This window comes from Ceratotherium simum, chromosome 2, assembly GCF_057802395.1.
Source record: "Ceratotherium simum simum isolate JZ-2026a chromosome 2, ASM5780239v1, whole genome shotgun sequence".
NCBI classification, from domain to species: Eukaryota; Metazoa; Chordata; class Mammalia; order Perissodactyla; family Rhinocerotidae; genus Ceratotherium; species Ceratotherium simum.
This window is the reverse complement of record NC_141901.1, coordinates 30,537,895-30,551,315: the sequence shown is the minus strand read 5'-3', so window position 1 is coordinate 30,551,315 and position 13,421 is coordinate 30,537,895. Positions and strand designations below refer to the sequence as shown.

Sequence of the window (13,421 nt, the reverse complement as noted above, 5' to 3'; positions counted from 1 at the left end):
AAGACAATTACAAAATCACTACCTTCAAAGAGCTGGAGAGGACAGGAGAAGAATAGAGACAAAAACAACAAACAGATAAAAACAAATTTTAAAAATCCTGTAATATTAGGCAGAATATGACCAATCATAACGAAAACTTGAATCATTCTATTTTACTCTCCTCATCACTCATTCAACTTTACAACCGAAAACAAAGAAAACAATTCTTTGTGTTCTCTTAAAATTACTTTACGCTACAGTGCATATCTGAAACCAAGTGGCCTATTTCTTTGAATAAAAATGGCCTTGGGGGCTGGCCCAGTGGCAAAGTGGTTAAGTTCCTGCGCTCTACTTTGGCAGCCCAGGGTTGGCAGGTTCAGATCCTGGGCACAAACCTACACACCGCTCATTAAGCCATGCTGTGGCAGCATCCCACATACAAAGTAGAGGGAGACTGGCACAGATGTTAGCTCAAGGACAATTTTCCTCAAGCAAAAAGAGGAAGATTGGCGACAGTTGTCAGCTCAGGGCCATTCTTCCTCACAACAAAAAGAAAAAAAGAATGGCCTCAATAGGGAAATCATAGTATAGTCTATAGTTTGAGTTTCTGAAAGCCTCATATTTTATGACTGCTCATTTCATAGGCATCTACATATTCAACTCTCATGTAACCTAAGATCCTAAAAAGCAAATAAACAACAAAACATGGAAATTACAGGCTAACAAGCATTTTAATTCAAAGAAAAAAGCATATACTCCATAGTTAACACTTCAAACGTTAAGGTATTTCAGAGTAGATATAAATTCATAATCCTCCAGTACATAAGCTAACAATCAATGAGGAACAGGACAGAAACCATTTGCAGTTAGTAAAATAAAAATTATAAAAGTAGGCCATTTCAAAAAAAGTAGGTGATTTTTCGAAGATTGTGAATATCTTGGAATACTTTGTTTAGAATTTGAATAATATAATTATCTGCCCAAGATAACCATCATTCAGGATGCTGCAACAAGTTAGAACTCAACATTGACCTTGGGGAAGATAACCGTATACCAAAAGAATAAATCTTTCAAATACAACAGTTTTACATAGCTATGCAATACTATAGCTCTTATATACATTTTTCCTATTAATATCAGTGCATAGAACTGGACACATGGAAATCAAATATATAAGTATACATTCTCCTTGGCTCACAACAAACACATTGATTTTTTTTTTTTTTTGCTGCCCCCCTCTTTTGTATATTCAATAAGCAATTATTTCATTAAGCTGTACCACTTTAGGATCTGTATATGTCCCTATTTTTAACATATTGTACACTCTGGCTCTCAGGGGATAGCATACCATGGCTGGCCCACTGCCTATTTTTGTAAATAAAATTTTGCTGGAACACAGACACACTCATTCATTTACATATTGTCTATGGCTGTTTTCATATTATAATGGCAGAGTTGAGTAGTTGTGACTGAGACTGTATGATCCAAAAAGTAAATACAAAAATATTTATTATCTAGACATTTACAGAAAAAGTTTGCTTACCACAACGAAACAAAACAACAATCATTATGTTCTCTTAAATTTACTTTATGCTACAGTGTGTATCTGAAACCAAGTGGCCTATTTCTTCGCATAAGAATGGCCTCAATGGGGAAATCATAGTACAGTCTATAATGTGAGTTTCTGAAAGCCTCATATTTTATGACTGCTCATATCACAGGCATCTACGTGTTCAACTGTCATGTTACCTAAGATCCTAAAAAGCAAATAAAACAACAAAAAAAAACAAAATAGGGAAAATAAGCATTGCATTCCTGATAAAATTAACTGCTAGACATATACCTTACTACACTTTTCTGAAATAACCGAAAGGAGTTTAAAGACCAGCTTGGGCTGAACTTCCTCAATGACCATTCTTAATGTTTATTTCATTGTTAAAAATCTACAGTTTCAGATGGTGATTTCTAGGTAGCAAGTCCAGGTAGCAGTACAAATGTTGTCTCTAAAATGACTACTGTGAGCCATCATAAATGAAGTAGTAACATGTGCACCTAATTAAAACAGAATTGCCTTTGTGGCTTAAAGTAGAATGTATACATCACTGTGTTTTATTAACATTCTGACTCAAGCTACAATTTAAACATTTCAGAATTAGACAATTAAATTTAAGAGCAATATTCTATAGAGATCAATGGACCTCTGCTAAACCAACAAAGAGATCTGTGTTGTCATTGTCTTGGCTTTCACCTTTGGATAAACCGAAATGCTTCATGACAGAGACATTTGCAAAAGGTATAGTATACACCTCAGCTCCACAAGAATACAACTTCCTGGTGGACATATGCACTTAGCTATTCCACAAACAACTCAAATAGCACGTCTTCTAACCAAGCTACTCTTCTTTGTTTTATTCTCATCCTCACAGTGAAATACTCTGCATTTGGTTACTAAAGCCAGAAATCTGGGAGTCACCTTAGTCTCTCCTTTGTCCCCTCACATTAAATCAATCACTAAGTTCTCCTGGTTTTCCTCTATGTATTTCTCAACTCTGTTGCCTGCTTTTCATTCTTCATATCATTGTAATTGTTTAGAACATGATATTTTGCTGGACAATTGTAACAGTCTTAGTACTTCTGCATCTAGTCATGCCTCTCATTACATCTATCCTTCAAAATACAGTGTCAGAAAATGATTCCAGGAAGCCTTGAAACTTCGTTGCATTTAATACGCAAAAGGAGGAGGTGGGAGGCATTCAGATAGAAGGAAGAGCATTCACAAAAAGTAAATCTGGGTGAGTGGAATATGGAAACAGTCAGGCAAGCAGAATGGTCAGAGTGTTGTATTAGTGGGGATGAGATGAGAGATGAGGTGGGGAAAGCATTAAGCAGTAAGATCATGAAGATCTTTGTGAGCTTCAAACTATAATTCCATTTCCTACGGATTCTCACCTGCCAGGCTAACCAAAAACCTGCTGCCATAGACAGTATTCAAAAGAAGTAAGACAAATCTGAAAGAATCACTTATGTAACAAATAGTGAAAGAATCATGTTCACCTTTACTGCATGTGCCAACCTCCTTACTGCAATGCCTGCTGAATGTTCAAAAACTGAATAATGCCCTGAAATATAAAGATTCTTGAGCCAGAGACTTAATGAACTTTCTTAAAGGCCCATCTCAAAAGCCACTTCATTCTCTAAAGCTTTGTGCCTGAATCTTCTCCCACTAATTGAATGTTATGTCTCTCTTCCAGGCTCTCACAACCCTCAGCTCTCACTTTTTTTCACTATGAATGTCTGATCATTATGTTGGCCAAATGTAAATCCCATAACCCAGATTTTATCTCCATTGTGAATAACTTAAAATCCCCAAATTATTACATGTACTTGTGTTCCTGAAGTGCCAAAAGGCACTGGTGTACACTAAAGAAGAAATGGTACTGGGAAGACCAAACCCACTCTTTACTTTTGTACCTTTAGATAGCTGCAATGAAAAAGGAACCCTAGAGCTCTAAGAATGGGATGTGGAAACCATGTTTGGTTTCATGGCTACTTTCCATCCCTAAGGATCAGTAATCTAGACCTATACACATTTAAAACAGCTTTAGACGATACACTGGAATTCTAAAATGAGCAACTGAAAGATTTCAGTAGCAACAGATAGACACTTCCAGTATTACAGAAGTAAAAGCTAATTTAGGGTATGAGAGCAAGGAAGGATATACATATTAAATAGCAGAAGTGGTCACTCACCTGTCGAATCGACATGGTACACAGAATATACAGGAAGATGAAGGAACAGTCAGTGGTGTCATCCCCCAGCAGATTTCGATGAGACAGCCCTTGGATATAGGAAAGGGGGGTGAAAGGGAGCTTTGCCACCACTCTACCATCAAATCTAAAAAGGAAAAAACAAAGAATTGTTATTTTTGGAAGACTGACAAGATTCTTAGTTCCAGAGATGAAATCTGGGACAGAAATAGAACGTTAAGTCTCTTGATCTCTAAAAAACAAAGAAAGGATGATATTCTAAAAAGAGACCTGAAGTACAAGGATGTAAGGAAAGGCCTAGATTTTTCCATCAATCTTTTTCTAAACCGGTGATTCTTAATTTTTTCAGTATCAGGACCCCTTAACACTCTGAAAAATTACTGAGGACCCTAAAAAGTTTTTGTTTAGAGGTCATATCTATCAATATTTACTGTTCTATAAATTAAAACTGAGAAATGTTAAAATACATACTAAATCATTTAAAAGGTAACAATAAATTCATTATATGTTAAATATTTTTAGGGAAAATATACTTTCTAAAACAAAAAAGAAATTAGTGAGAAGAAAGGCTTTGTTTTTTCTCATCTCTTTAATGTTTTATTTAACAGAAAACTGCTGGATTCTCATAGCTGCTTCAGTATTCAGGCTGTTACAATACTACACATCATGAAGCCCCTGGAAAATTCCACTGTACATTCATGAGAGAATGAGAGTAAAAAAGGCAAATGATGTCTTAGAATTATTATGACAATAATTTTGACCTCAAGGACCTCCTCAGAGTCTCTGAGACCTCCAGTATCTCCAGTTCTAAAACCACTGTTCTAAACCATGACACCAACAAGATATGATAAACCCTCTCTTCCAAGACTCAAAGATTCCCAATATACACATTGAACAGGATAAATGTTTCTGAATAGAAATTCATGGAAAATATAGTAGTGAATAAAAAAAGTAGATTACTAAATTGTATACACAATATACTGAGATAACTTTTAACATACTTTTAGTGTTCGAAAGTAATTCCTGTAATTTTTTCTAAAAAAAAAAAAAGAGATGTTTCTAAAAGAGAAAAGCTTACAAAAAAGCTAGAAGAAAATACATATCAGTGTGTATATTGAGATGCTAGGGATATAAGCTTCTTTTATACTTTTCTACGAATAAGTTATAAAATCAGACAATAATAAAAATTAATGTGATTACAGATAGTGATACTTTAACCATAATACTAGAGACTTATATAACAGTATCGACTAAATTACCCAAATAAAGCCTTCAGTTCCAGTTAAAATGGCTAGAAAATTCCCTCTTAGAAAAGCACTTGGTATTTAGAATGTTTCTAAGGAGGGAGAGAGAAAAGAGAGGTAGCAATACCATCTTTGTCTCTGGGAAAAAAATTCCAAAATATCCAGATTAACTACTGTGGTTCTAAAGAGCTTTTTATACAACTGTACTCCAAAGAATATAGGATAGAATGAATCTGACATCTTCTATATGTATGATTGTCCACTTACTACTTCCAATTGCCTTCCTAGTTTATATTTACACAGGCAAAGGGCTCAATCATGAAGTGACTTTACCTGTATATGACAAATATATTTAAAGATCTGCTTGAAGTAATCATTGCCATTCTTTTCTACTAACCCAACAAAAGCAAAACAAAAGTAGTAATTTTTCCAGGAGGAGATATTTCCATTGACTCACAAGAAGTATTAAATGCAGTTGTCCAAATATTTTCTAGTTATATGCCATATACAGTATGCTGTTCAGGTCTGCCACTCAGACTATCCTTTTGTAGAGTTAAACTGTGAGAAGAAGGGATGGAAAAGATATAGTCCAAGATATTTACTCCCTCTTACTGCTAACGTACACAACCAACAAATTCATCTTATGTAGTCATTTTATTTTTTGTTATTTTCAACTTGAAATTGTAACCAAAAAGAAAATCTTTTAGAACTAATAAACCAATTCAGTCAAGTTTCAGGATACAAAATCAACATACAAAAATCAGTTGCATTTCTATACACTAACAATGAACTATCTGGAAGAGAAATAAAGAAAATAATCCCATCGACAATAGCATCAAAAGGAATAAAATACCTAAGAATAAATGTAACCAAAGAGGTGAAAGATCTATACACAGAAAACTATAAGACACTGATGAAAGAAATTGAAGAAGACAAAAATAAATGAAAATATATCCATGTTCGTAGATTGGAAGAGTTAATATTGTTAAAAAGTCTATCCTACCCAAAGCCATCTATAGATTCAATATAATCTCTATCAAAATTCCAATGGCATTTTTCACAGAAATAGAAAAAACAATCCTAAAATTCATATGGAACCATAAAAAACTCCTAATAGCTAAAGCAATCTCAAAAGGACCAAGCTAGAGGCATCACATTTACTGATATCAAATTATATTACAAAGTTACAGTAATCAAAAGTATGGTACTGGCGTAAAAACATACACGTAGAGGGGCCGGCCCCGTGGTGTAGCCCTTAAGTGCGCACGCTCCGCTGCTGGCGGCCCAGGTTAGGATCCCGGGCGCACATCGACCCACCACTTGTCAGGCCATGCTGTGGCGGCGTCCCACATAAAGTGGAGGAAGATGGGGCACGATGTTAACTCAGGGCCAGTCTTCCTCAGCAAAAAGAGGAGCATTGGCATGGATGTTAGCTCAGGGCTGATATTCCTCACAAAAAAAAAAAAGAAAAAAAAACCAGACACGTAGACCAATGGAAAAGAACAGAGAGCCCAGAAATAAACCCACACATATATGGTGAACTAATATTTGACAAGGGAGCCAAGAATACTCAACAGAGAAAGGATAGTCTTGTCAATAAATGGTGCTGGGAAAACTGGATATTCACATGCAAAAGAATGATATTGGATCTGTATCTCACACCACTCACAAAAATTAATTCAAAATGAATTCAAGACTTAAACGTCAGTCCTGAAACTATAAAACTCCTAGAAGAAAACATAGGGGAAAAGCTCCTTACACTGGTCTTGGCAATGATTTTTTGGATATGACACCAAAAGCACAAGCAACAAAAATCAACGAATGGGACTACATCAAACTAAAAAGCTTCAGCACAGCAAAAGAAACAATCAACAAAATGAAAGGCAAACTATGGAATGGCAGAAAATATTTGCAAACCATATAATCTGATAAGAGGTTAATACCCAAGAGCTATAAAAAACTCATACAACTCAAAAGCAATAATAATAACAATCTGATTAAAAAGTAGGCAGAGGATCTGAATAGACATTTTTCCAAACAAGACACACAAACGGCCAAGAAGTACATGAAAAGGTGCTCAACATCATTAACCATCAGGGAAACGCAAATCAAAACCACAATGAGATATCATCTCACACTTATGAGAATAGCTATAACAAATGCTGGCAAGGATATGGAGAAAAGGAAACCCACATGCACTGTTGGTGGAATGTAAATTGGTACAGCCACTATGGAAAATGGAATGAAAGTTCCTCAAAAAATTAAAATAGAACTACCATATGATGCAGCAATCCCACTTCTGGGTATATATCCAAAGGAAATGACATAAATTATTATCTCAAAGAGATATCTGCACCTCCATGTTCAAAAGCATTATTCACAATAGCCAAGACATGGAAACAAACTAAGCATCCACTGACAGATGAATGGATAAAGAAAATGTGAGACAGACATATTTGCATGTACACAATGGAATATTACTTAGCCATAAAAAAAAATCCTGCCATTTGTGACAACATGGATGAAACTTGAGGGCATTATGCTAAGTGAAATAAGTCAGAGAAAGACAAACACTGTATGATATCACTTATATGTGGAATCTAAAAAAGCTGTACTCATAGAAATAGAGAGCTAGATCGGTGGTTGCCAGGGGCTGGGGGGGTGGTGGGGGTGGTGGGAGAAATGGGGAGATGCTGGCCAAAGGGTACAAACTTCCAGTTATAAGATGAAAAATTTCTGGGGAATCTAATGTACAGCATGATGATTATAGTTAACAATACTCTATTATAAACTTGAAGTTGCTAAGAGAGTAAATCTTAAATGTTCTCACCCACACCACCACAGCAACAAAATGACAATTATGTGAGGTGAAGGATGTGTTAACCAACCTTATTGTGGTAATCATTTCACAATATATACACTGTACACCTTAGACATACACAATGTTATATGTCAATTATATTTCAATAAAACTGAAAAAAAAGATTAAAAAAAAAGGAAACCCTTTATGTCCTGTAAGTTATTCATTTATGTGAAACTGAACATCTATTACGCATGAGACCTTAAACCAGCCACAAATATGAAAAAAAAAGAAACTTTTGAATATTCTTACTTTTAATGAATTAATTACACTAATTCATTCAGTTAGTCTCCAGTTCTAAGAGACTAGAATTTTCATTAATTAATTCAGTTGGTCTTCAGTTCCAGGAGACTAGAAGTTTGTCATAGGAATAGCTAAGTGAATTGGTGTCTAGCTTAATAAAGAAAAGACTTAGGGAGAACAGGAGAAAGGTGGGAAGAGAGAAAGAGCTTATAATAGGTAAATTATTTAAGTGCACTTACTCCCTGTGATTCCAGAGGACAGGAACACAACTGATGAGTAGAAGTACAGGGAGGCATATTTTGGCCCAGTAAAAGGAATTACTTTTAAGTCTTAAAAAACTACTCAATAAAAGTATGTTATCTCAGAAATGATCAAGCTCCTCATTGGTGAAAATAATTAAACAGACGATGGAAAATTATCTACTAGAGGTATTATTGAGAGGATTTCTGTATTTGGACAGAAGTTACATGTTAAATGACTTTCAAAGTCTCTTCTAATTCTAAGATTATAATGTTTCAGCTTAGGGAAATGATCCAGAAAAGAAAACAAAGAGAAATAAATAGCTAAATCCAGTGCCTCCTATTGCTTCTCTGGCAATCTGGGACCTAAGTCCTTCCCATTTTAGTCGAATCTTAGGCATTTTTCTTAAAATCTGCTGGCTGTCAACAAATTTTAAGACTAAATGGGATATTAGAGATAGCTGGGGTGGTGGAGGAGAAAAGGGATGAACAGGCAGAGCACAGAGGATTTTTAGGGCACTGAAAGTATTCTGTATGTACTATAATGGTGGACACATGTCATTATACATCTGTCCAAACCCACAGAATGTACACCAAGAGTGAACCCTAATGTAAACTATGGACTTTGGGTGGTTATGATGTGTCAATATAGGTTCACCAATTGTAACAAATGTACCACGTTGTTGGGGGATGTTGATAATGGGGGAGGCTATGCATGTGTGGGAGCAGGAGGTATACAGGAAATCTCTGTACATTCCTCTCAATTTTGTTGTAAACCTACAACTGCTCTAAAAAAATAAAGTCTTAAAAAATGAATATAGCACTTGAATATATAGTAAAACACATATTACATGAACCTCCACCAGTATTGTAAAACAAAACAAGCAAAAAGCTACTGATTGCCAATGTTCTGAATAAGAAAGTTGACAAAAAGAAAATAGTATACTCAAGAACAAAGAACAGCCTTCCTTCCCGCCAAGAGTAGAATTTTATAAGAAGCCTGAATATAATGAAGCTTTTCATACCATTTTCCTCCTGAAGATACTATATTTGATTTCTTTGACTTCTATAGCTTGGAAAACCTATACTATAAGAAAAAACATCTAATAACATTTTATCTTGTACTGATGAACTGCATAAATAGGCATTCCAATATTGGTCTAAGGCCCAATAACTTAATCACCAAATATTTGTTGAGTACTTAATTATATGGTACATGCTTATAAGAAAATGGCCCTTGACTAAAGAGCTTTAAGAACTAAAAAATAAAATGAAAATACATTAGACATTCAGTGCTAGATGGTTTATGCAAGTGATAACAGTATGAAAATTCAGCAGAGAAAACATATGGGGGCTCTGCTGACTAGGAAAGTTAATTTGGTTCCCCACATTCTCTTGTACATATTTTTGAAAACCTCAGTCCTCTAAAAATTCCATAAACATCAAAGTAGTAATAAAGGCATTCTCTTCATCTTGTTCCCATCTTTATTGAATTATCTTTAATATTTTGTTATTAAGTATTTAACCCTCTTCTGGTTGTTCTAATTCAATTCAGGTTAGAACTAGAGGCAAGTGGGAGAAGAAGGGAGAGAGAGAAGGAAGGAGGGGGAAATTTGGGAAGAATGAGACAAATTATTTGTCTCTTCATATGATTATCTATCTAGAAAACCAGAGAATCAAACTAAAACCCACTACAACCTCTTAAGAGTTCAGCAAGATGGTCCGTTAGAAAATAAAATCACAAAAATTGGTAACCTATTTACATATCAGTAGTAATGAGCTAGAAAATATAAGATCTACGCAATACTTATTTGAAAAGAAACTAAAAAGTAGATAAAATAGACTCAGCAGAAATATTATGTGCCCGGATAAGAATATTAAAAATTATAAAGGTGTATAATATTTCAAAATTAATGTATAAATTTAGTAAAATTTCAATCAAAACTCAAAAGGAATTATTTTAGAGGAACTTGACAAACAAGTGATACTAAAATTCATGTGAAAGAATAAGTATCTCAGGAACAGCGCACAGTGCTGTTAGAACAGAACAATTAGTAGACAGTGATAAAAAATAAAGTTTAAAAGACAGGCTGTGCCAGAGCATGGAATGCCATGAAAACCAACTTAAGGAGTTTGGACTTAAATCAGTATTCAGAGTGGCAGATGGTAAGTATGGACTTTAGAGTTAGACAAGGGTTAAATCCTAGCTTAAAGTTAACTAGCTTTGAGACCTTGGGCAAGTTAAATAACTTGGAGTCTCAAAGCCTCATCAGTAAAATAAAGATTATAATCCTTATCTCAGAAGGCTGTTAAGATGAAAAGGGTAACATATGTAAAGGGTTTAGTATAGTGCCCAACACACAGTTACTATTCAATCAGTAGCAGACGTTATTAGGCAATGAGTAACATGCTTTTGAGGCTGGTTGACTTAATATTGTTGTGACAGGAGATGCTTGAAGGAGGGAAAGCAGTTAGGAAGCTACTGTGATACCCAAGGTTAAGAAGCAATAGCAGAGGGGAAAAAAGGAAATGAGCTGAAACTAGGATGGAAGCTGGTGCTAGGATGGATGACAAAGGGAGAGAGAGGAGGGAGGAAGAGAGGGAAGGAAGGAGGGCAGGCAGGCTGGCTGGCTGGGTGACTAGACAGATAAAGAAAGGTAAACAGGAACTGTTAACTGATGTAACAGAGTGTTGATAGTGTTGATAACTCAGTGTTTAGCAATAAACTTGGGACAGGGTGGATACACTATAAATGTTTGCTGAAAGAAAGGAAGGAGGCGGGGAACAATAAAGATTTCAATTCCAGATGACTAGAATTGACTACCACTGAAAGACACACACATATCAGGAGGAGTGCTGCTTTGGCAGAGAATATGATGGATTCCAAGTGAGTTTCAAAAACAATTTAAAGAGAAATAAGCCTCTCCAAGGTCCAAAGATAGGCTGTTCTGCAACCCAAGAAAAAGGTAAAATATAGCTGAGGTAGGGTGTTATTGCGACAGAATCCCCCCTACCACCCTTTTTAGAGAGCTCTCTATAATGGACCTTCTACAAATTACAACAGCCCCTATATAGAAAAGAATAGTAAAATTTTAACTGGCAGATCAATACTTCCTATATAGATGTCTAGTCTATTCTAAGGCAATAAGCAACTTGAGGGCTTAGACTGGGCAAGTTTCTTCTGCCTCCACACAGTGTGAGGCACCAAATAATGGCATCCAGCTTTTTGAACTGAATAAATATTTTTAAAAAACAGTTGAAATATTCATGTCTTATATTCACAGAAAATTGAAAACTGGAGGGAGAAAATCAAAGGAAGAAAGGCAAATGAGAATCATTATTAACTCAAGGGGTAAAAAAACACATGAAATATATTATATTTTGTGGTTGTGTGATTCCATGATTATAATCAAATATATTAGCTTCATTTAATAACTAAACCAACTAGAGATTCAAATCAAAATTATACGCCAAGGTCTTGTTTTAACCACAAGAAAGTATCGAAGAGCTGGCAAATTCTACAAAGGTGATCTAACATTAACTCCTACTATAAGTAATGAACATAAGCCAAGATGATTCATTTCCATGTTTCACAACTTAGTTTACAAGTCCAGACCTCTCCCTACTCAAATATAATGTCAACACTCTCTTGTATTGAGATCATAGTCTTCGAAAATTAGATTTATATTACTGACCTGTCAAAAGGATATACACAATTTTGTATTATTTTTTATGAATACTGTCAATAGGTTATTTAATACTGAAATAACCAGACTCGCAATATTTTTTGCTGGGATTAGCCTGTCTTATTACGAGACCCTCTGAGCTATCGTGGGTTAAAATAAAATACGTCCTAAGAATCTTTAGAAGACATTTTCATCAACTAGACTCAGACTCTCATAGTTTGAAACTTTGGTTTCACTGCAGTTGGTTCACTAGTATTTTCATAAATGAACCACTGGTATCTTGGAAATCAATAATTGTCACTCTCAACTTTTTGATTCATGTTTCAAATGAGATCAAATTCTTACTTCAGAATAGTACAGATATCCTGACAGAGGGGAGAGGGTTGTGTATCTATAAATATTTATTTACTTAATAAATATCTATCTATGCCGTGAACCCTAAGGATATAAAAACTATTACGTGTAAGTACTATGAGGAATTTATAGTCTATTAGAGGGACACATAGATAATAAGTTTGGTAAAAGAAGAATCAGGAAAAGTTTCATAAGGAAGTAACCCTTAACCTGAGTTTTGAATGATAAAAAAGTATTCCCCAGGTAGGGGGAGAGAAACTCACAGATATTAAAGTGTGAAATAACCTGGGCTTGGAGTCAAAAAGGACTTTTCAGCAAGAAATGAATCAGAAAATGTAGACAGGTCAAAACCAGGGAAAGTTGAGACCTACTCCTAGTGGTCAGTGGTTTTCCAATGGGGTTGGGCATCAGAATCAATTGTGAGGCTTTTAATTCAGAAGCCTAGGCCACAACCTAATCTTATTGAGTCAGAATCTTTAAGTGTGGGGTCTGGGCCTGAGTATTATGTTTTTAATTGTGGTAAAAAGAAAAGTAGTATAAACGTTTCCATTTTAACCATTTTTTTTTTCATAATCATCCTTGCATCATACTATTGTTGTGAAGCTTAAATGAGATAAGGATTGGTTATTTTAATTATAAAAGTATTGTTTTTTCCTACTCGAAGTATTCCTTTTCTACGTGACAACTTCTAACTCATGTTTTTTTTTTTTATTATTATTTTTTTATTGATGTTTTAATAGTTTTTAACATTGTGAAATTTTGGGTTGTACATTTTTCTTTGTCCATCACCATATATATGACTCCCCTCACCCCTTGTGCCCACCCCCCACCCCCATTGCCCCTGGTAAAAAAAAATAAACATTTTAACCATTTTTAAGTGTCCAGTACAGCAGTGTTAACTATAGGCACATTGTTGTGCAACAGATCTGTAGAACTTTCATCTTGCCAAAATGAAACTCTATACCTATTGAGCAACAACTTTCCATTGTGCTCCTGAGGATTTTTTTAAAGCTCCAGAATGGTTAAAAAAACTTAAAAGCAATCTACA

The 13,421-nt window shown here is 35.0% G+C and overlaps 1 protein-coding gene across 1 annotated transcript in view; it reads right to left on the bottom strand.

Annotated features, from left to right (window-relative positions):
- TMCO1 (transmembrane and coiled-coil domains 1) overlaps nucleotides 1-13,421 on the bottom strand; it is a 58,845-nt gene that overhangs the window by 10,530 nt on the left and 34,894 nt on the right. Inside the window, exon 6 of the mRNA XM_004424850.3 lies at nucleotides 3,730-3,874. Coding sequence (XP_004424907.1) covers nucleotides 3,730-3,874 — 145 coding nt within the window. The remainder of the gene's footprint in view (nucleotides 1-3,729; nucleotides 3,875-13,421) is intronic.